The sequence below is a fragment of the Marmota marmota genome, unplaced genomic scaffold (assembly GCF_001458135.2).
Source record: "Marmota marmota marmota unplaced genomic scaffold, marMar, whole genome shotgun sequence".
Taxonomy (NCBI): domain Eukaryota; kingdom Metazoa; phylum Chordata; class Mammalia; order Rodentia; family Sciuridae; genus Marmota; species Marmota marmota.
In genome coordinates, this window is record NW_025999998.1 from 18,191,630 (window position 1) to 18,216,764 (window position 25,135).

The following is a 25,135-nucleotide window of genomic DNA, read 5'->3' on the forward strand; positions in this document are numbered from 1 at the left end:
ATGCAGCAATAGGTAATGAAGACTGAGGGAACTGGGCAATTCAGCTCACTGATCTAGAGGGAAAGAGTTTCATAAGGAACACATGATCGAGTGTAAGAGCTGTAGGTTCCTCACTAGGGATAAGGCTGGGGAGAGTGGATAACGGTTGTCTCTCTGCCATCTAAGTGTCATTGAAAGGGTTATATATTGAAAAGAGATACTTCTTCCTGGATGATTGTGAATGACACTCTCTAGGAAAATTAGCCTTGTTAGGCCGTCTCCTTGCTCTATAAAGATCACAGCTGTGTGAGGACTGATGTCAAAAGGCACCAGCTTAATTAAACTCTCCATGATGGTACAGATGATGTAACCAGGGCGGGCTGCTGGCAAGCTGTTCCCAGGATACAGCCAACGCAGCAGAATGGCACAAGAGGAGCTGTCAGGGGAACAGCCCCTTGGGGACTCAAAATGCCTAACACAGCTTTCCTATGATCTACGACTCAAAGTCTTGGCTTCAGTGGCTGAAAGCTTGTTTTCCTTTAAACATTTTTAAATTTCGGCCCATAAATTTAATGAGAACCCCTTTTGATTGGATTTTCAATTAGGCTCCCAAGTTTATACCTGACCCTCCTGCCCTACACTCACTCTAATGAGTGTGCTAGGTCCTTAAATACTCATGGATTTTGCATAATAGGTAGCTTTGTTATGTATGTGTGAATGTTTTGACATAACATAAATAGCACTATGCTAAAAATACTGTTTGCTTTTACTTTTTCAACTCTATCCTGTGATTTCAGTGTTGCTCTATGAATGTGTACTTTGTTGCTTCTCACAACTGAGTAGTATACACAGGGTGTATCCACCCCATTTTACCCACTCTTTCCCCTAGTGCTGGACACATGCCCATGGCATGCCTCCCATTGCTACCATCTTAGGTAATGGCTGTAGAAATGAGCACAACTTTCCCCTTGAAACGCATGGTCTTCATTTGCCTGCAATTAATTACTTCTCAGTCTTCTCTTCTGCTTTTTCCCTTACTTGGGTTGAGGACAATTTCCATTGAAACTCATTCCTAAGTCACGAGAACATGCAATATCTCACTTTTTGTTAAGCAACTTATATTTTTGGCTGGTCCAACAACTTTCCAGGAAGCAGAAGTATCATTTGATTAAGTTGGGGGGGGGAATAAAAGAAAAAAAGCACAATGGTGATTCCCAACTCTGATTTGGCCTGAAAGTTATGAAATTTTAAAAAGAAAAACACTTAAAAATAAGAGAACATTAAAATGTAGTTTTGAGGTATGTTTTATGGTGCAGGGGTCAAACCGTATCTATGCTAATCATGCACTCTACCACTGAGCTATACCTCCAGCCTGAAATATAATTAAACAATAAATATCTGCCATGAAAAGGCAAGGGATAGAGAAAGAAGTTGGTATAATCGGGTAACCACGAAACGTGGAGATATTTCCAAGGTAAGAAATGCCTTACCCCAAGGATAAACAATACATTTGAAAGTGTAGTGGGTCAAACCCTGAGACGTGAAAGGCAAAAATAAGGGGAGAGTAAATTTGGTGACCAGGAAGGCCAAAATATATACAGTTCACTAGTACTGAGTGCCAAGGTAATCAATGACCAAATAAACTGCTGCAAAGATTCTGGCTGACTCAAAGAAAGCAAGCCATAACATGTGGAATCAATTTTTATTTCCGCATTATACAGAGAGATTATATAGATACATTGTGTCATTACATATTTTATATTATTAATGCACACAATTTGGGGAGAATTTATTTATTTGCCAAAACAAACTCTAATAGATACTTTTATTCAAAGCAATCTGATACATGGTAGAAAAATCTTTAAATATATAAAAGATTAATCTGTGCACATCTAAATGTTTCTAAGGGAGCAAACTACTGAGGCATTGTGATAAGATGACAATTGCAATCATAGTACTGTAACTGAATCCTTAAAATGATATCTTAATGAGAAAGGCTAGGAGCAGTGACTTCCACAAACATCTGGAGTATACCTTAGAGAGTAACCCTATAAAACATTGTATGGCTTCAACAGGAACCTCAGGGTTTTCTTCCATTACCAGCTATTGCCTTCAAATTTTCTCACTCCTTGACATTATCTTCTGTGCAGATTTTTGTTCTTTCTCTAGACCAAGAGTTACAGAAAGAACAGTTGCCACTTTGCATAAAAACAATACTTTTGTCCCCAGTAACCCCTGGGTTCCCTTAACTACAAATCTATAGGAAAAGTGCAAAGCAGTTCTCAGAAGTCAGAACCAAAGCAAGAATGCTCAGAATGCCAAGAGCCAGAGAGTTGAATGATGTGAGAGTTTACACCTGTCTACCTATCTGCTTAGGGACTGGTTTTTTCAGGATTCACCTAGGATTCTATTTACTTGAATTGAATTTACATGGTAGCTTTTTCTCTAACACGTGCAATTAAATTATCTGTCCATTTAAGATCGTAAAATAGCAGGTGTCTAACATCAAAATGGTTTTGCAGCCCATAGAACAGCCCAAACAAAACCACTGATTGGGAAAGGTGCCCATAATTTCTGTGTGGGAAGATGAAGCTTCAAACAGCACAATCATTTGAGTAGTTAGTTGTTCATAAACAGGCTGGACAAGTTCAAAGAAAATGTGAAGGGTGGGATTGTTGCCACGTCTGCTTGGCTGTAACAAGAGCCCTCTATCAATAACTCTGTGTTCTTGGGTTTCCACCACAAAGCTGAACACTGGATTCCTCATTACTTAGAGGTTACACATGACTAGAGGACCATGTGGTACATCTTCCAAAAGGGGACAGCGCTGAATGGAGTGTTCAGCAGGTGACCAAACCAGAATATTAGGTAACTGTACTAAGGTCAACACCAGATTCTGGGGTAGGCATCATTTGGGCTTCCAGAAGTAATAATTGGGCTATTAGAGATGGTGGGCTTTGGGGGTTTTCCTATTGGGCTAGCCAAACTTAATCAGGAAACAGATCCAAAAGACCACAAAGTTTAAGATGGTAAGTTGAAAGGGATCGAGAGGGGAAAAGCAGATAACTATGGAGGCTTCTGGAGGAAAGATAGTGGACCTGTGTCTTGGTAAGGTAGGAAGGAAATAGACATGAGGGGCAAGTGAGGTCAGAGGAGCTCAGGTGCAGGTGCAAAGATGACTATTTCAAAGAGGACCAGGGCTCAGTGTCCTGGAGAGCTCTCTTCAGTGAAGTTACCACCATGACACTAAGGCAGACCACCCCTCTCTCCTCTTCATTTTTATTTCTTCCAGTTTCTTTTTTAACAGTCCCCAGTGGACTAAGAATGGCTTCCAGGGTAAGACAAGGACCTTGGCAACACCAGCAAGTAGCTCAAAAGGAACCTTTAAGCACATTTCACTTTGAGACTTAATTAAAATTAAAAGTTCAATTAAAACTTGGACCATGCTTTTGTGCCTAGGATTCCTTATCTTCCTCAGCTGGCCATGTATTTTAGTTTTCAAAATAAATAATAATTTATTTTATTGACAAAATTAGTTTTGCAGTCTCATTCATCCATTCTGTTTAGAGAAATTATCTAAATTCAAGTGGGGTGTGGGGCACAAAGTAGGAAAAGATATTTGGTAGAGCAAGGATCAGTAAACTTTCGCTGTAAAGATGGTAAATATTTTTGGCTTGGTTGCCATATGGTTTGTTGTTAACTACTCAGCTCTGCTGAGGTAGTGTGAAGGTAGACAGTAACAAAACAAATTTGTGTGTCTGTGTTTCAATAGCATTGTATTTATGAATACTAAAATTCGAAAAATTTTCTTGTCACAAAACATTTAAAAAAATTTATTTTTCAGCCACAAATGTGAAAGCCATCCTTAGCTTATGGTGGTGCCCCAGATTTGGCATAGTTTGCCGACCCATCTGCTGGAGGCCCCAAATATTTGAAATTATATTGGTATTTTAAGGGGCATAAAAAAACTATAAGGAACTATTTTATAAATAATAGAACATACATTTCATTTTAATGTTGTGATCCAATTTGAGTATCTTAAAGCAGATCACTTTTTTTTTTTCAGTGTCAAGGATCAACCCAGGGGTGCTTAACCACTGAGCTATATCCCCAGCCCTTTATATTTTTATTTTGAGACAGGGTCTTGCTAAGTTATCTATAGCCTCACTAAGTTGCTAAAGCTGGCTTTGAACTTGTGATCCTCCTACCTCAGCCTCCCAAACTGCTGAGATTACAGGAGTGTGCCACCATGCCACTTTTTTAATAAGCATGTGAGAGGGAAATTCAGCAAATTGGGTTACCAAATAATTTTTGAGTGGGCTACATTAGATGCCCAGTTTGTGGACTGAAGCACAGACAGCAGCTAAAAATTCAACATTCACCCCTAAGTGTCACAATATGAAGGTCTTCAATACTCGTTGGAGAAATGTTTTTTTTTTTTTTTTAAATCAATTCACCTAAATCATGATACCTAAAATAAAAATGATGTAAGTTAGAAACTCTACTTTCCCTTTGAGAAGCTAATGAAGAAGACTCATGTGAACAAGAACACAATGGGCACTTAGCTGATGGTGGTTTTATACTTGTGAATGGTTTTTGGCTGTCCTAAGCAGGCTAGGAAATTTAAAGGTGGGATTATGGGGAGCCACTTTCTTGGGGAGAGTTGAGCACTGTGTACTTTAAATCTAAAGTGTTCATCACAGAGAAATCCAGCTAAACTAGGGAAAGAAATCCACATACGCTTAACAGTGGATTTAAGTTCTCTTATTGGTAAATGCCAGACTAAGGGACCAAATACCACTACACCAAGGGTTAAAACACTGAATTGGAAGTTCTTACTTTCTTGCTAAGGTTCAACTAAAATCTTTGAGGCACATAGTTGGCAAAATAGGAAAATACACACAATTTCATAAAACATGTTAAGAGTAAACAAATTCTCCTCCTGTTTTTCCCCTTAGAAATTTAGAATGGCACCAGGTAGTGCAAAGTGGAAAAAAGTAACATCAGCCCTGTCTCTTCCAGGTAGATATGTTTCAGCAGAACCACGAAGCAAAAAGCATCCTCATCCCCCAGCCGTGGCCCACTAGGGCTTTTCTTTCAGCTTCAGGTGAATACTGTGAAGAGAAGAAAGCGAGGGAGAAACAAGAGAAACCCAGTGAGAAATATTCAGGAATGAATTGGGTGGCATGGGTTTGCTATTTTCCTTAAAAGACTTACTGAAAACAAATCATGCAGGTTTTGTTTTTTTGTTTTGTTTTTTTTTTTTTTATACTAGAACAATCTGGAAGAACACAATTCTCCTCTCATTGCCAAGCTTTTCTCTAAAAGATGGAATTTGTTTATTTTTACAGCAATGTTTCTGGAAGCTTTTTATGCCTTTTCAGAATGATCCAGGGAGGTAAAAGATCAGTGTTGAGGCTCCTTCCCAAAGTCAATTTGGACAAGGAACATTACGGCATTTTGGAAATAAAGGATCTGTCACCTTCTAGTAAATGCCCTTTCTTCGTTGTCTGGTTAATTCAGCATGAGCCTGGTCATGCTGAATGTCACTGAGGTCCAGTACAAGGGACCAGGTCATTGGGAATATTTGTTTTTTTAAATGCCCTCAAGGATCTGACTTGCTTTCTTATCTGTAGAGTTTTACTTTGGGATTGTCCTTTTTCTATCCACTGTGCTCCCTGTATGCTTTTCAAACATACTTTAACCAAACAGGTTATTTAAAAAAAAAAATCTTGTTTATGCTCTAAAAGCTATTTGTGACTACAGTTATCCACAGAAGTTTGTATTAGGTTTGATTTGGGTGAGTGGAATTTTAGTCTTTCATTCATGGAATTGACCAGTTTTTCTCACAGGCCAAGAAGGTATTCACTTAGCCAGAATGTGAAGCACAGTTGTCTGGAAGGTTTCAAGGTGGGTGAGAATCCTTGAAATCATTCTGTGAAGATTAAAGTGCATGGTGACTTTGTTTCACCTTCTGCCCTTAATAAAAATCTGAGCCAACACTTATACCACAATATCCAACTCCAAACACATTTTGTTGTTGTTCTGACTTTTTTGTAAACCTTCTGGAGTTTGATTCTTCTCTTCTGTTTCCAGTAATCAAAAAGCTAAAAGACTTAATTTCTCCAGTTTATGGAAGAAGCAAGAGATAGTTAAAGGTGGACAATTTTCTTAAAACTTAATACAGGAAACTAGAAACTACCCTGAAGATTGTTTTTTGAGATAACTGGTTTTTTGTTGTTGTTGGGGAGCTAATGAAACTAACAATGCTACTTATTTAAGTCTCACCAAATACAACCACCTTTGATTATATAATGTTTTTAATATATATAAAATTATAAAAGTCATGTATAATATACATATATATACACATATTAAAATTATGAAAGTCATGTGTGAATAAATAAAATTCAAACCTAAACATGAAGGAGATAAGCACTGATGCCTATTTTAAAATCTAATGTTCTATTTGGATAAAAAAATTACTTTGAGTCAGAATTGAATATAAATGGAGTGTTCCTCAGATGAGCTTAGTTTTCTATCATCAACTTTGCAATGAGACAGAACAACCTTCAGATAATTTTATGTGGTCACATTAGTCCATTTAAATGAGGTTTTGACAAAGTATCTGTGGATCTTGTTTAATGATAAAAACATTGGTGTTTTATGCAGGAAGAGAGGGAGATGGGCATGTTTCCCTTCTCTCTCTCTCTCTGAGCACAGTGAGGGACCACTATAGAATTAGCACACATTTCATTTTATTCTTGGCCTGTAAGTTCCTTGGAAAATCCTGTGCCCATATGCAGTTGATCAGTACTACACAAGGTATAAAATGCTTCCACACAGGATTCTTCCCTGGAAGAACAGAAGCCTGGAGTGAATGAAACCAGAAGAAGGTAAATGAAGCCCCTCATTCTAACACTAAAGGAAGCCAAAATCCATGGCTGGAAGTCAGGGGAGAAAAAAAATTTTTTTGGCTCATCTGGGACCTCACCATATTTATGGTGATCATGTGTCCCAGTTGAGGCTTGTGAAAGAGAAGACTGACCAAAAGGAAAGCCCTGTAGGAGAATATGTTCTTTTAAAAAGTGGGAAGTGGGGCTGGGGTTGTGGCTCTGTGGCAGAGCGCTCGCCTAGCATGCATGAAGCACTGGGTTCGACCCTCAGCACCACATAAAAATAAAATAAGATACTGTGTCCACCTAAAACTAAAAAATAAATATTAAAAAAAGTGGAAAGTGTCATTAATAATTTGCAGCATTCCTCCCTTCGCCCCACTCTCCCCCACCCTGGAATGAACCCAAACAAGAAGGAATGTTCTACCTTCTTCCCAACCCCAGCAGCCCCACAGACCAAAAGAAGCAAACAGACAAGGCAGGCAAAGGAGTGGGTAAGCCTGAAGATGTAGCAGCAACAGGGCAGTGAGTGACTGGATCGAGCCTTCCGCAAAGTTTGTTAATTGCAGAAGCTGTTAACTCATCAAGGGGGTGATGTTCTGTTAAGGAAGGAAATGTAGCATATTTGCAAAATGGTGGACTAAGGGACTGAGATATGTATGCTTTGCAGAATTTCATGTGGTAATTTGCTTGAAGCAATTGCTGCCATCATCTCAAAAGGTAGGCCAAGAGTGACCTTCAGAAAAACAGCTGCATGATTTACAACATTTGTTCTTTGTGTCCTTTTCAGCTAGGACTTTCTCTCTCTGGAGTTTTGTTCCTAAACTTCCTTTAGGCTAAGGGCAGCATGGCAACTGTAGAGCTACTGCACTATGATCTTCCAACTTCTCTGTGGACCAGGAGGGGGAAAAAAAGGTGACAAGAGAGACACACTTAAATTTGATCTTCACCTCTCTTTGATTCCTGGGAACAAGGACAATGTTAAATTCTCCACCAGTCAAACTAAATTAGGAGCCCATTATTGGTAGTCAGGTTCTCTCTGAGAGTATGTTGTGACTACCATTTTTTCCCTGAAACTGACCTGGCTACTAACTTTATTCTCTTAGGTGAGAGATGGCATAGCCATTTGTACATGTAGACCACCTTTTTCTGACTTATAAATCACTACCTCTGGATCTGAGTTACCAAGGTTCAAATCTCAGTTCTGGGTCTTTTTTTTTTTTTTTTCTTTTGGTACCAGGGATTGAACCCAGGGGCAGTTTACCACTGAGCTACATCCCCAGCCCTTTTTATGGGGCTTGCTAAGTTGCTTAGGGTTTCACTAAATTGCTGAGACTGGCTTTGAATCACGATCCTCCTGACTCAGCCTCCAGAGTCATTGGGATTACAGGTATGCACCACCATACCTAGCTGGCTCTGGGCCATTTTTGTGACTGTAGAACATTTGTCTTGTTAGATAATCTGTCTATGCCTCTATTTCCTCATCTGCAAAATGTACCTCAGAAGCTTATACAGAAGATTACAATCAGATACTGTAGATGAGCTTTTATAGAGTTTGGCACATGGTATGAATGCAATGCGTGTCAAATTTCTATTTCTCATAGAATGGGAATCATCCAATTAGGTCATTCCTGAAGTTCCATGCAGACTCAACTGCTTCTTGGAACTTGCAAAACAAGGATACTTCTTCCCTATCCACCAAAATATTGTTAACATGGAAGTCCAGTTTTCAGTAATTAAAACAAATGACGTCATTCAGAAAGCAGAGTTGCATTCCTCTTACCCAACTGTTCTTACATTTGGCCCCAATATTTATGTTCTCTGTACTTTTGGATTAGAAAAACAGAATTCACATAAAGACTTAGGTTGTCCTTACTGGTGATCACAAATGAGACAGCATGAAGCTGGCAAGTTTCTCTTGAGTTTCTAATTTCAGGAATGGAGCACATGAAAGCTGAACATCTAAACGGGCTTTACCCAATCCTGGATGCATTTTTTGTTTGTTTGTTTTCGGAGCCCCACCATACAACCACAGGTAACCACATAGCTTTATTGTTGATGAATTCTTACTCCTTCTCCATAGAAGACATTTCTGGATCATTGTAAAGGCAGCTAGTTCTGAGTGCAAGGAAAAAATAGGAAGTAGTCAACATTTTCTCCACTCATACTGCTAAGTCAGCACAACTGATTTGGGGCATTTGAAACTGTTTAATGTGGTCCCATTGCTATTACTGAGCAAATCTACATCAGAGCAGATGATGAGATTAAGCTGTGACTTTTTCCACATTGGTTTTGAAATACAATAATTGCCCATGATTTAGAAACATTAAAAGAAAGACTTAAAAATGTCAAATACCTGCTGTGGTTTTCTCTGGTCTGGTCATTTTTCCTGACTTTTTAAACCTCTTATTCAGTGAACATAATATCATAAATTTTATTTGTACCCCAAATAATCAAATATTTTATACACAAAGGAAAATCTCTCTCATGCAGCCTAATTTTTGTTTACACATGAACACAGTTAGCTTTCAGTTTTCATAAGAGTGAGGATTTTCCAAGACACTAAAAGAAAAAAAAAACATTGGTGTCAGAGGTTTCCTTGAACACTGATCTCTCCATATAGCTGAGCTGTGTACAGGTAATCCTAACACTAACCTAAACCAGGTGTGTCCAGGAGGAAAAATGTAATCCAATAACATAATAAAGTGAAAGTTTTTGAAGGTGTTTGTTTTTTGTGTCATATTAGCTGTTTTGATAGTCCATATTGGTGCAATTACTGTTAGCAAACTTTGAGTTTGCTTTATATTAATTTCTGATTAACACTTTGTATAATTCAACTTTTACTTTTCTTCCACCTCTGGTGTTGTTTGTTATTAGCAAATATCATTTGAAGGGATTCTATGATCCTTTTTAAAGGCAAGAGTTTCTTTCATAATGTGAATAGTTTTACAAGCCAATTTATCTGTTTGCATATAAGAGGTTCAGTGATAAGACTAGTGGGTTTTTTGTTTGTTTCTTTCTTTCTTTTCTTTAAATGGCAGAAGGCTATTTTCCCCAGGCAAGGTAGTGGCTTTCCTCCTCATTCTCCACCCTTCTTGCTGGTGGTCTGGTATTTTTATAGAGAGTATTTGGCAACTCTAGTGAACAAGGACGGTCAAGAAAGTGTTGACAGTGTGCTAGGAAAACCTAACAAAGCTGGAGTGAAATCAAGAAAGGGCAGTTTTCCAAACCCAGTCGTTCTGCTTTTTAATTTAGAGTAATCCAAAGAAAACAGCAATTTGCAAACCATTTAATTCTGTCACTCTAAAGAAGGCAGATGGATTCTTCTCCATTTGCAAAATAAGAATAGGTCTGTGTGTAGTATTTATCCTTCGAAAGTAGTTTCCTTCCTGTATAGATCTAAGGTTTTAAAGAAAAGATAGGTCAGGCTGAGCAAATCATTTTCTGAATGTCAATGCTACTCAATTTGGCATGCTATTTAAATGGTAGTGTGTGTGTGCATGACAGATTCTGTTAGAATAAAAATTATGTCATTTTGAGGGTTTTTTTTTCATCTGAATGGATGTTAATTCGCTTTAAAGAAAAAGGACAAGAGTATTGTAACAGTTAACTATACTGTTGATAAAATTTCTAAAGCAAAAATTTGTTTTAAAATGCTATTGGAAAGAAGCAACACTATAGACAGATAGGGTTTGTTCTTTGATAAAGTATATGTTTGCCTCTGGTTAGAACTAGACCGAAGCTTTCTAATAAGGTCACATGGAAAGTCAGAACACATCTGTCAATAGAAAGAACCTGGGTGTATCCGCCTTATAACCAAGATATGTAGTGATCATGTTTTCTGGACCCCAAATCATCCTATAGAGTTTGTCCTAGGATTTGGGAGCAGCTGCAGGGGCTCAAAGGTTGTCAATGTAATTGGTGGCCAAAATTGCAGGATTCTGAGGCTTTCCAATCACTGAGGGGGACAACGGAATACAGTGCTTTCTCCTTACAATGCAAAAGGGCAAATATTTTTCAGTTTCACTATCAAATGAAACAGGAACAATTGGTGGATTCTTTCGAAAAATTGCTATCTACTGCATCCAAAGCAAAAGCACAAACTGCTAACATCTATCAAAAAAAAAAAGTTTTTGTTTTGTTTTGTTTTTGTTTTAAACTTAGCCCTTTATTTTAAGGCAGAGACCTACAGTATAAGCATCACTGGAACCACCTGATTTCAGCCCCACCTGAGACTTGCTGAACCAGAAAATCTCAGGATGAGAGCAGGAGACTGTTTTAATAAGTGCTCCAGGTGACTGTGATGTACAGTAAAATTGGGGAGCCACTGTTCAAAAGCAATGAACCTACTTTTATGTAAATGCATTAATTTTTGCAGCATACATTTATTGAACTCTCAGGCATGATCAATGTGCTTTTTTAAGAGGGAGATTGAGGCTTTTCAGGGCCATTTAAAATATTTAGGTATTTGACAGAAAAAGGAGAAAGCTACACAATGAAACCAAAAATAACTGTTTTACTATGGTAGCCAAATAGGAAGAGTAGCAATATGGAGGGGGGGGGGGAAACCTATTGAAGGAGGCAAGATTTCATGGCAATAATGAAAAAAAAATGACAATATGACTTTGTAATAGGTTTGGCTTGGAAATTATTGATGTCTCCTCTCGATCTTTTATTTTGAAAATGGCTCCTTGATTTCATTAATATGTTATCCTCCTAAAAGAGAATGCATTGAAGTTTCTTTCTGGAGGAACCTCATGACACAAACCAATCGAGTGCATATAAATGCTATACATTACACCAACACGTGGTTCCTAGATTCCTAAAATCTTCCTTCCACAACTACTTATTTGTTATAGTTGAGTTGGAAAGTAAGAAGATTCTGTTAGAATAAAAATTATGTTATTTTGAGGATTTTTTTTTCATGTGAATGGATGTTAATTCGCTTTAAAGAAAAAGAATAAGAGTATTGTAACAGTTAACTACACTGTTGACAAAATTTCTAAAGCAAAAAAAGCTTTCATTTTTAATACAAAAGATTCACACTACAGGCAAATAATTCTATAGGCTACTTACAATAAAAATGTGTTACAGAAAAAAAATGTCTAAATAAATTGTATTAATGAGGAATTGGTATTTATTTACAACAAAGCAGTAAAACTTAATTATTTAGATCATATTCATTTAGAATTTATAACTGTTTGTAGACTTCCTGCTTTCATACTCTGTTAAAATGAATGCCTGCTGTAAAAATCAACAGTGTAAGCAACATTTGAAATGGGGAAGCAGCTTCAAGTACTTTACTTAGTGTGGCAGGATCTCCAGAGTAGCACTTATCTACATTTAACATGAAGCTTCAAAATATTTCTTTGTAACTTGGAACAAGAAAAAAAAGATTGGGTACTTTTTCAGAGGAGCTTTGGGCTGACTCTAGGGCTATTTTATAGCTCTGTAAGGGCAGAGGTTAACTTGCAGATTTATGACCAACAGAGATGCAAATACTTTCTGATAACCCAGTGTTACAGTTTTTTGCCCTACTGGACATTAACCAGTTTTGTATTTAACCCAACAACCTTATCAAACATTCTTTTGTAAATAGCCTATATGGTAGTCCCCTCTTATCCGTAATTTCTCTACTAGCAGTTTAAACACAGTCTGAGAATATTAAATGAAAAATTCCGGGAATAATCCATGAGTTTTAAACAACCTTTATTATATTTGTTTATTATTGTTGTTGTTAATATTGTTATTACTAGTTATTGTTAATCTTCTATTCTGCCTAATTTATAAGTTAAACTTTATCACAGCTATTTTATTATAGAAGAAACAGTATATTTAGGGTTTGATGCTGTTTGTGCTTTCCAGAATCCATGGAATGTCCTGGAACAAATAAGATAATAATATCCGGCTGATAAAAGGGAAGTACTACATATCTCTAATTTTCCAATGCTCTTCAAATTGACTTTAATACTTCACTAGCTCCCAAATTAAATAATTAGTTTAATAAAATCATTGGAATGTGTTCATTTTATATTCTCATGAGCATTATGACTTTTACTTTTTTGAATATCATACCTCAACAATAGTGAGCAATGACTTTTTTTTTTCTGCATTTTTCAAAATATCATGGAGGCTCTGAGTTAAGGAATGTTTCCAAGTTACTAAATAAGGTGGTGCTGTTGTTTTAAATCTTGGAAGGCCATAAAATTGATTCTACAAAAATCTTCCAAATTTTAACTTGCTATCATTTCCCCCATAAATAGAATGTGTGAAGTTCTGCTCACAGTCATCTGATGTCATATCCTATGTGGTAGTGCCTGTGACAATTCTTTTGTTATGGTGTCTAGAATTGCATATTAAAAAATTAAACAGTGACAAATGCTTTCCTTAAGATAACCAAGATCATGGGGAAAAGACTGTAGAAAGAAAAGCAGAGATTGCATTTACCATGGGAGAAAGACATTTTTAAAATGCAGCATTCTTATCAGGATGCAAAAATAAAACACCAACCATGCAGATTCTTCCCATTCATTCCTGAAATCTAAGCCAAAGTCACACCAGCTGCTAAATTAAAACCAAGTCTTACTTAGCTGCTTCTGAAGCTTCTCTCAGTTCTTCATCCAGTCTGCATGAGCAAAAATTACCGATGTAGAAAAGAAACAAAAAAGAAGCAAGCAGAGCATGAGAGAATCACCCAGCAAAGCAGAGCCAAACATAAGTGGTGTGTGTTTGCTTTTAAGAACCATCCTCTGGAGCATCAAGACACAGTTAAATATGGCGTCATTTCCTCCCATTGGGCGTTCGGTGTGGGTTACCTTTGCAAATTCCTTCATAAAGGTATATGTGAAAATTGCAAGGGGATCATAAACATGCTGGCTGAATAAAGCTGGAAACATCCACATCAATGTGTTGGAAACAGTTAAAGTTAGCTTGCAGCCTGGGCCAAGCCAAGGGTGTATCTGGTTTAGTAGGTTTCAGTTGCAGATCAGGTTGACCTCAACAGCTTTACACATACGACAAAGAACAGAAATGGTAGACAAAGGACTGATACAACAACCTCTTGCTTTGGTAGCATGTTGAGGTCACCCAGGAGTAAAACACTGGAGTGCACACACAGGGGGTCCAGCGTGAAGGTTATCAGGAGATTTTTACCTCACACTTCTCTTATAAGATCTCTCTTCATCGTACCTTATGAGATAAAAACGGATGCCATGAGGAAAATAAGCAAATGGATGGAAAAATGACAGGTAAATGTTTAAAACTGTGAGAGAAAAATTCTATCCAAATAATCATCAAATTGGCTTTTGGGAGAAAACTTATTTTCTTTAGATGTAATCAATGAGTTATAATTTAAAAATAAACACTGTCAATCCTCACTCTTTGTGGATTCCATATTTGAAAATTTACCTGTTCACTGAAACTTATTTATAGTCCCATAGTCAACATGTGGCACTTTTTTGGTCACTTGTGAATACATACAGGGTGGCCAAAAGTTTGAATCGCCCAGTATGCGTGCACATCGCCAACTGAGGTCATGTAGGTGAGGCTCTGCCTTCTTGAGTTTCACACTGTAAACAAATGTCTTTTTCTAGTTTACTTGGTGATGTATTTTCCTCACTTTTGTTCTTTTGTTAGTGATTTTGCTATTTTAAATTTCCCCCAAAATGTTGTGCCAAAATGTTGCCTAGTGTTGCTGTATACAAGAAGGCTGTGACCTGCTTCACAGAGGATATATGTGTTAGAGAAGATCTGCTTAGACACATGTTGTAGTGCCTTGAGTTCAATGCTCATGAATCAACAGTATATACTAATAAGGTATCTTTAAACAGAAAAATACATAAAATAAACTAATATTTTGATTGGGTTATAAAAATGTTGTGACTGGAGACTTACAGAAATGTATTTTCCCTAGGAATAATAGTTCAGTATTTACTAATTGGCTACAATGATTTTATGGAACCTAATTGCCACAAATAATGAGAATTAACTGTAATCAGTTGATTAATCAATCAAATCAATCAACCAATCAGTCCCATTCCTGGTTGAGCAAATTTTCCATCATGTAAGCCCTTTGATGATAGACTCTATCCCAGCTGAATATTGGTCATGTGATTAGCTGAGATCAAGTCTTTTGTATGTTATTTAGTAACAGAAAAATGTTATGGCTTGTATCATTTGAAAACTGCATAATGTGAAAACAAAGACCAGTAACAGAAACAGCAGAAAGGACATCCCAGGGAGATGGATTACAGAAGACAGAAACACCGACAAGTGGGAGAACATCCTGGCTGCTAAATATCTATCTCCAAAAGAAAATCTTTCTGAATGGGACCCTTCTTCCTGAGGTAACTTTTCCCACATTGAGCCCTGGAGAACTGATATACGCAGACAAATTAAAACAGCCTTGGTCATATTTAACTTTTCAATTAAATTTCCCCATACTGCAGTGAGTATCCAAAAGCAACATGATTGTAATAAGTAACATTCTAGATTACCAACTCTACCAGGTGGTTTCCTGAATGTTTGAAGTACACTGTTCTCATTCAGTCTTGAGGACCATCCCATGATGAATGAATTACTTTCCCATTTTACAGATGCTGAATTTAAGAGTCAGATAATTTAGTAGGTTGCCTGAAGTCTCAGAGACATTGAGAAATAGGAGGGAAGCTTCAAATCTAATAGCCTCCAAAGCCCATTCTCTTTTCATTCTATTGTCTCTCCCACACCATGGACGCATTACCTTATTTACCTGGAAAATGACCAATGGAAGAGAGAAATGTCATGTCATCTTTTACAAAGAAAGGCAGCATTATAGGAGATGCATAGCCAGCACTTTTTAAATTTAAAGAGTAGCAGTGAATTTTGGATATGGGCAGCAGGCCAAAGCTGTGAGGTGTGCTGGTTGTGGTAACTCTCTGATGTTATTGAGGATTAAAGCCGCCATTGTTAGGATATTACAAACACTCTGCTTGATTCAGCTGAGTCCACTGACCACTATAAGTCCATCAGTATCCTGTATTTATGCTGATTTGGGAGATGGAGAAAAACCAGAATGCATTTATCTACTTCTAAGATTTGAATTTAGACGGACAGCTTAAGGGAGATAAGAAATTTACCATAATAAGACATGGGAATTTGGGTGCCAGGCTGACTTGGATTTGAATTCTAGTTTCATCTCTTTCTGGTTCCTACTTATTCTTTCCCAAAGTAAGTTCTTCTTCTTCTTCTTTTTACTTATAGGTGGATACAATCCCTTTATTTTGATTATTCAGTTTTTATTTTATGTGGTGGTGGGGATGGAACCCAGTGCCTCATGTGTGCTAGGTAAGCATTATACCACTGAGCTACAACCCCAGTCCACAAAGTAACTTATCAGGACCATCTATAAAATGGGGGTTTACTATGGGAGTTAAATCAATGATATAAAATTAACTCCTTTATGGCAGGCACATCATAACCTAATAGACATACGTTATTTAGGTTTTATTTGTGTGTGTGTGTTTTGCTAGGAATCAAACCCAGTGTCTCATGCATGCTAGGCAATCAATCTACCACTGAGCCACAACCCCAGCCCTAGACACACATTAAATGAGAATCTTTTCCTTCTAGTTTTTTGTTTGTTTGTTTGTTTGTTTTAAATGAGAGGACTGTTTTGGAGCTCAAATTGGGAGGAAAGTTTTGGTTCTATCTCATTGAGGAAGCTATGCAATATTTGTCTTTTTTTCTTTGAACTGATGGTGAAGTCCCTTTCAATTCCAATCAAATCAAAACTGGTGAGTCAGATGCAGTGGAAGAAAAAAAAAGGTACACAAAAAGCAGTGGTTCTTTGCAACAACATAAAAGATAGGAAATGTTCATTTTCAAGTGTCTCCAATTTAACATCCAGCTCTAAGTACTTGTTTCATTAACTTTTACTCTTATTTTGGAGCAAAGCTCTGAGACCTTCAGCACCCATGCTTTTCCTTAACAGGCTGCCATGTTACTCTGTACTGAGCAAGAAAACCACCCTACCCACCACTGGGCAAATGCCCTCTGCCTTCTTATCTTGTACCTAAAGGGAATCATAGGGGAAAAAAGAGATTTAGAAGAAAACAGAAAGAGTTATTTCCTTGTATTTTCCTGGAGTCTTACAGACAAATTTCTTCATATAAGACAATAATGAAATCCAAACTATGCTAAGATCCTACTGTTTATGTACAGAGTGGGGATCACAAGTAATGAATGCACTGGTTAATATTAAATTTATACTTTCTTCAAAGTGAAAGCAGAATTCAAGGTAAAAATGAATAATAATTAATCATTCCAAAAGAAAATTATGTAAAGAATGATCTAAAAGAACAGTAGACTATAGTTTATGGGAAAAACTATACATATTTGATAACATTTAATATTTGCTTTAAATATGCAACACTATTTCCCCACTATTCAAGAAAGGACTTATTTTCCATCCACTTCTTCCACAAATATACTATTTCTTACCAAATCTTCAGAACCATCAGACTTACTTGATGATACTCTCTGGAATATGGATGCAATCCATTGGGATCAGCCCGCTGAGTTCTGATAAGCTATTAACATATTTAATTTTACTGCTGAATTTTGAACTAAAAGAAAAAAAAAAGAAAGAAAAACATTATCATTAGCTGCTACTTCTCCATTCTAAAGTCATTGTCTCTTCTTTAAAAATCTTTTTTGTTTGTCTGTCTGTTACTTTTCTGGTGCTGGGAATAGAACCCATGACCTCACATATATGAAGCAGCACCCTAACCCTCTGATCTACACCCCAGTCCCCAAGTTCTGATGTAACACCTTGGCCCAGTATTTTAAGAAGAAAGCTTAACACTATTTGAACAGTCATCATGGGTCAGACACTGTTTTGCTGTTGCCACTGTTTTCTATTTTTTTAACTTGACAAGTAAAAATTGTAAATATTTATTGTGTACAACAAGATGTTTTAAAATGTGTATGCATTGTGAAATGGCTAAGTCAAGCTAATCAACATAAGTATTACCTCACATACTTATTGCTTTTGGGGGTAAGAACACTTTAAATCTACTCTTAACAAGTTTTTTTTCTTAGTAATTTTAAAAACTAGAATGCATTGTTATTAATTACAGTCACCCTATTGTACAATAGCTCTCTTGAACTTATTCCTCCAATTATAATTTTCTATCCTTTGATGATTTCCCAACCCTAGTTCCCAGGGACCACCAATCTATACTCTATTTCTGAGTTCAACTTTAGTAGGTTCACATACAGTGGTCCTTTACTTGCTATGGAGAATTGGTTCTAGGATCTCCCCCAACATACACATACTTCGGATGTCAAAATCTAATGATGCTCATGGCCCTTACACAACACAGTTATATGCAGTATTTGCATATAATCTATGCATTTCTCCCTATATACTTAAAATTATCTCTAGATTATTTGTAATACCTAATACAATGTAAATGCTATATAAATAGTCGTTATACTGCATTGTTTTAGGGAATGATGATAAGAAAAAAGTCTGTACATGTCCAGAGATATATTTTTTGTTGTTGTTGTTTAATTTGTTTAATATTTTCAATCTGCAGTTAGTTGAATCTGCGGGTGCAGAACCCATGGATATAGAGGGCCGACCATATAAATGAAATCATGTCATATTCAGCCAGGAATTATTTTAAGTGATATATATATACATATATATATATATACATATATATATATACACACACACACACACACATACATACACACACATATATGTATATATATCCACTTATATATTTTTTTCTATAGCCTAGAGAGGTAGGTACTATAATTATCCTTTTGTCAGTTTTTAAGGATAAGGAAGCTGAGACCCAGGGTCTCACCATTAGTAATTGGCAGCACTCTGGGGAACAGAGTTTATGACTCCAAAGTCCACACTCCTGACCACTCCTCACATGGCTTCCCCACAGCAGCTGCCTCTCTGAGTAGTCACTGGATTATGTTTTCTTTGACTTTTTGCTTGTTTATTTGTTTTTAACAAACAAAAATTGTATAATGAGTCTTTTCATTATCTACCAAGGTTAATAATATTAATAATATATGTAAATATATATGTATATATTAATTAATATATTTATTTATATATGTAAATATATGTTAACAATATATGTAAACTCAATTTTGTCTTAATTTTGTAGTTTTATTTTAGAATACTTTTTTTTCTTCCATAAATTTTATTTTTCCATATTTTTATTGGTGCATTATACTAGTACATAGTGGTAGGATTTGTTATTTCATATTTGTACATGTGTACAATATAACAATAAAATTTGATCAATATTATTCCCTAGTATTTCCCCATTCCTTCCCCTCCTCCCACTTTCTGCTACTTTCACTCTACTGATATCTCTTCAATTTTTTTAAATTTTAATTTGTTATATATGACAACAGGATGCATTACAATTCATATTACACATATAGAGCACAATTTTTCATATCTCTGGTTGTTTTCATTTGAAAGTTTTAATTTGTAAGTTTTCATTTGAAAGTTCAATCCAACATCAAAAAAATGTGTTCCAATAATTGGATTTGAATTACAAACAGCTTGCATCTAAGCAGGTTCATTTTAGACATGTGTAAATGTATAAAAAACAACTTGGAAGGATATCAGTGAAACTAACTGATAAGAGAATTTGCTTCTGGGGAATTGGTAACTGCTGAAGGAAGAATTTAGTCCTACCTGTAATAAGAAGATGCATTTCTGAAGAACGTGTTTTCTAATATTTGTGTAATTGCAAACTTATTTTTAAAATATAAAAATTCCAGCTGAAAGTGAATTTGCTCAAGGTTCTAACATTCTCCATAGTTTCACATGAACACACCTCCCTAGTCTATGGGATTGTGCTGATCTGGGTGCTAATAGCACTGTCACACGTGCTTTTAGCTACTGTGCATTCTGGTAAGAAGTTTTTTCAAGGCTTTTTTATTTTTTCTATATATCTACCTTTAATATTTTCCTTAAGGTTCTAACCCTGGGCCTGTGGACTATGACTTCTGGACAACCTTCCTGTCCAGAAAGTCACTCCTATCTTTCTTGTTAAATCTTGGGCAAACCCACATCACCAGTGATAGACTACATTAAGCATCTTTCTTGCTTTGGAGTGTGTGAATGAAATTCGGGTTTCTTTTGGTTGTTGTCTGTTGTTTGCAACGCTATGGATCCAACCAAGGGCCTTGTGCATGACAGGCAAGCACATTACCATTGAGCTACACCCCAATCTTTAAGTTCAGATTTTGCTAAAGGCTGAGTGGATAATCAAGAATCAGGAAAGAAATCATGCAAGGGGAAAGCCTCCAGCTCCAGGGGTTTTCTCCTTGGAATTCACAGCTCTCCAAACATGTTTTGTTCTATCCTGCTTGGTGTACTTGAATCTGTTCTTTCGTCTGCCTGGATTGCTCTTCTTCCTGTTTTCAGCTAGTCAATCCTGGCAGGGTGTTTCAGTTGCATCCTGTATTGTATATGTTTGCTTATCTGCCTATGTCCACTGCTGGATTTTGAGATTCTTGGGGACAGCAGTGAAGCTGTGTAAGTTTTCCAGTATATAGAAGACCATTAACTCATTCTTTAAAATGAATTTGCCATAATTGAATATAAAAACATATCAAAAAAGATAGTGCACCATGAAGTAGGGTTCATCCCAGGAACGCAAGGTTGGTTCAACATACGGAAATCAATAAATGTAATTCATCACATCAATAGACTCAAAGATAAAAATCATATAACCATCTCAATAGATGCAAAGAAACCATTTGATAAAATGCAGCACCCCTTCATGTTCAAAATGCTAGAAAAACTAGGGATATCAGGAACATACCTCAACATTTTAAAGGCTATCTATGCTAAGCCCAAGGCCAACATCATTCTAAATGGACAAAAATTCAAAGAATTCCCTCTAAAAACTGGAGCAAGACAGGGATGCCTTCTTTCAGCACTTCTATTTAACATAGTTCTTGAAACTCTAGCCAGAGAATCAGACAGACAAAAGAAATTAAAGGGATACACATAGGAATAGAAGAATGCAAATTAGCACTATTTGCCAACGATATAATTTTATACCTAGAAGACCCAAAACATTCCACCAGAAATCTCCTAGAACTAATAAATAAATTCAGCAATGTAGCTGGATACAAAATCAACATCCATAAATCAAAGGCACTTCTGTACATCAGTGATAAATCCACTGAAAGAGAAACTAGGAAAATCACCCCATTTATAATAGCCTGAAAAAGAAATACTTGGGAATAAACTTAATGAAAGAGATGAAAAACCTCTACAAATAAAAGTACAGCATGCTAAAGAAACAAATTAAAGAAGATCTTAGAAAGTAGAAAGATCTACCTTGTTCTTGGATAGGCAGAATTAACATTCTCAAAATGATCATACTACCAAAAGCACTATACGGATTCAATGCATCCCAATCAAAATCCCAATGACATTCCTCATAGAAATAGAAAAAGCAATCATGAAATTCATCTGGAAAAATAAGAGACCCAGAATAGCTAAAGCAATCCTTAGCAAGAAGAGTGAAGTTAGTGGCATTACTATACCAGACCTTAAACTATACTACAGAGCAATAGTAACAAAAACAGCATGATATTGGCACCAAAATAGACTGGTAGACCAATGGTACAGAATAGAGGACACAGAGACCCACCCACATAACTACAATTATCTTATATTAGACAAAGGCGCCAAAAATGTACATTGAAGAAAAGATAGTTTCGTCAACAAATGGTGCTGAGAAAACTGGAAATCCACATGTAACAAAATGAAATAAAACCCCTATCTCTCACCATGCACAAAACTCAACTCAAAGTGAATCAAGGACCTAGGAATTAAACCAGAGACTCTGCATCTAATAGAAGAAAAAGTAGGCCCAAATCTGTATCATGTCGGATTAAGCCCCAACTTCCTTAATAAGACTCCTATAGCACAAGAAATAAAACTAAGAATCAATAAATGGGATGGTATCAAACTAAAAGGCTTCTTCTTAGCAAACGATACAATCAATGAGGCAAATAGAGAGCCTACAGAATGGGAGCAAATTTTTACCACTCGCACATCAGATAGAGCACTAATTTCCAGGATATATAAAGCACTCAAAAACCTTAACACCAAAAAGCAAATAACTCAGTCAAAAAGTAGGCCAAAGAACTGAACAGACACTTCTCAGAAGAAGATATACAATCAATCTACAAATACATGAAAAAATGATCATCATCCCTAGTAATTAGAGAAATGCAAATCAAAACTAAGATTTCATCTCACTCAAAGTCAGTATGGCAGCTAGAGTAAGACTACAAACAACAATAAGTATTGGTGAGGATGTGGAGAAAAGGCACACTCATACATTGCTGGTGGGACTGCAAATTGTTACAGCCAATATGGAAAGCAGTATGGAGATTCCTTGGAAAACTTGGAATGGAACCACCATTTGACCTAGCTATCCCAGTCCTCACATTTGCTCAAATTCACTGAATTAAAAGCAAGAATCCTCACATTTGCTCAAAATACAACTCTTGAAATGGCTGCCTGGACTCTTTACCTAATTTTGGTGACATATATGATATTTGTTCAGAAGAAATGAAACAGAAAGACAATACTGTACCTGGTCAGTATTTATTTTCCATTTTCATATTATTCTGCTTTCCTATCTGTTATAAAATAACATATCATTGAAAAAGTTTTGTCTATTTCCTTTTCTAATGTGGCATGGAAGTCCTATCACTTCATGTTCCATGTTCATAGGAAGCAATTTAGAGGTTGTGTTTTACAATAAACAGGGGGGAATATTAATATTCAAATATTAACTCTTAATTAGGGACTCCTGATGTGTAGAACAAAGTATCTTTCCAGGAAAGGTTGAGGCAAAATAAATTTTCCTAAATACTCTCAGCTTATAAATTATTTTTATAGAATAATTTATATACCTAAAAAAATCTACTAGTAGTGCTTTTACTAGAATGATAACTGTACCTTATAAAAGGTCGTGTCACTGCAAGGATTGTTCTGATGAACCAAGAAGGATGAACAATGATGAATGATTTCAAATTTTTGCGCAATCTATTTTGAAGAAACAAAAAAAAAAATACCTATTACTCTTAACCCATTTTCAGTGGGAATTAAATAGAAAATAAATCCCAAAATAAGAATATCTATATTCTTATCTGATGGAAAGTACAAAATTGCCACAATTAACAAAAAATGTTTTTCAAGACATAATTTGAAACATATACGATTCAAATCTCATTTTCCCATAGAAATAAATGTAAAATAGAACAGTAGTATTATTGGAGTGCATACATCTATAGTCACCATGGTGTATTTTGTTAATGATGCTTTTCATTTTTGTCAATATTATCTTTACTCTTTTGGAAAAAAATGTTTTGTTTTTTGTTTTTTTGTATAACAAGGATTGAACCCAGCTGTGCTGAGCCACATCCCCCTCCACCTTTTTAAAAAATTTTTGAGTCAGGGTTTTGCTAAGTTGCATAGGGCCTTGCAAAGTTGCTGAGGTTGGCTTTGAACATGCGATCCTCCTCCCTCAGCCTCCCAAGCCACTGGTATTACAGGTGTGTACCACCAGGCCCAGCTAAGAATGCACTCTTAATAACAATTTTGACAACTTATTTAATCTTAGTAAGTCTTGTTTTTTTTTTCTTTTGTTTAAAGAAAATTTACCATTTTAACAATTCTTGGTCTTTGCGCACATTTTTTCAGCATTTGTAGCATTATATTATTAACATTGGTATCATAAAACAGGTTTGTTTCATATATAACTGGGCATTCTCATGTTCTTATACAAGGGGATGTAATACATACTAGATATCATAAATTTGTATGCTTATTATATCAATTTTCCTGTACATGGCAATAAAATGTTTTTTCCTAATAAAACCAGTAGGGGGCTGGGGATGTGGCTCAAGTGGTAGAGCACTCGCCTGGCATGCGCAGGGTACTGGGTTCGATCCTCAGGACCACATTAAAAAAAAAAAATAAAGATGTTGTGCCCACCAAAAACTAAAAAATAAATATTAAAAAATTCTCTCTCTCTCTCTCTCTCTCTCTCTTAAAAAAAAAAAAAGTATGGACAGAAGTATCTCAAGGACACAAAAGCACTGGATACCTTGAACTGACAGTGAATACTGAAACACGAGCACAGTGCTATGCAGACCACCATTGTCCCAGTGCACGAAACAGCAACCAATTCACATGATACCACCCAAGAAGCTCAGGTACTTTAACTGATCCACTCAAGTCACATATCTATTGGCAATAGCACATGCACAGTTTAAAATAGACTTGGTCTGTTTAGTTTGACTCTATTCACAAAATCTGGGAAGGTTGTACTTTATTTCAACTTTGAGGTGTCAAGTGACACTTTTATTAGTATTTCTATAATTTATTGCTTTAAACATGCATAACTCCATGTTTTTAAAATGTGACTGCATATTTGGTAGACTAAAAAGAAATCTGATATGAGAGCTGTTGAAGGAGTCGACACACTAGTTAAATAACGGAGTCCACATACCGTCTGTCGATCATCTGGTAGCATTTCTTCATCCAGCCAAGCCCTGGCATCTTCCTTCTTGGGGTAGCACCATTCAGATACACAATCATGTAGTCTTCAGCTACCATCAACTCTAAAGTACTTATTACGTATCTGATCACAGGAAGGAAAAGGAGTTTTTCAGTTTCCACGTGAAGTATTTCATCCTGTTCACACCATAATTATGTAACAAATTACAGAGTGAATGACATTTTAGTAGAGTTGTGATTTATTACCACTTTATCTCAGGAACAATGCAATTACTTAAGATCATTTCTCTGAGGGTACTACTCATTTCTTTGTATGGTTATCTAATTTTTGTTTGCTTGTTTCCTAAATTCAGGTACCACAGAAAAATACATGAGTTACAAATCTGACTTTCAGAAATGATAACTATGTCATCAAACATTAAGGGCAACTCATATTAAACAAGGGCAGAGATAAATGAAGTCAAGTTTTCATCAGTGGATTAAGAACTTATTATCAGGAAACAAAAATAATACTTTGTGCAAAGGAAATGTTACAGACATTTTAGAGGGAGAACAAACTCTGCTCACTTTATTTTCCATGAGTTCTACTGACAAAAGAATTCCTTTAAAGGTTCTAGCCTCTTAAACAACACTCCTTGACAGCAATCTTATTAACTTTTTATCAAAGGCTCAGGATATTCTACAT

At 36.2% G+C, this 25,135-nt stretch overlaps 1 protein-coding gene across 11 annotated transcripts in view; it reads right to left on the reverse strand.

Moving 5' to 3' along the window:
- Positions 1-1,667: 1,667 nt before the first annotated feature.
- The window catches only part of Prune2 (prune homolog 2 with BCH domain), a 259,308-nt gene continuing 235,840 nt past the window's right edge, over positions 1,668-25,135 (reverse strand). For 3 of the 11 annotated variants that reach the window (XM_048806933.1, XM_048806932.1, XM_048806934.1), the window contains 7 exons: positions 24,443-24,574; positions 22,888-22,974; positions 17,381-17,479; positions 14,028-14,063; positions 13,462-13,500; positions 8,946-8,993; positions 1,668-5,093 (listed from right to left, as the gene is read on the reverse strand). In XM_048806933.1, the coding sequence (XP_048662890.1) occupies positions 5,063-5,093; positions 8,946-8,993; positions 13,462-13,500; positions 14,028-14,063; positions 17,381-17,479; positions 22,888-22,974; positions 24,443-24,574 (472 nt within the window). In that variant the 3' untranslated portion in view covers positions 1,668-5,062. The remainder of the gene's footprint in view (positions 5,094-8,945; positions 8,994-13,461; positions 13,501-14,027; positions 14,064-17,380; positions 17,480-22,887; positions 22,975-24,442; positions 24,575-25,135) is intronic. The other 8 variants (XM_048806938.1, XM_048806935.1, XM_048806937.1 and 5 more) reach the window with 6 other exon arrangements.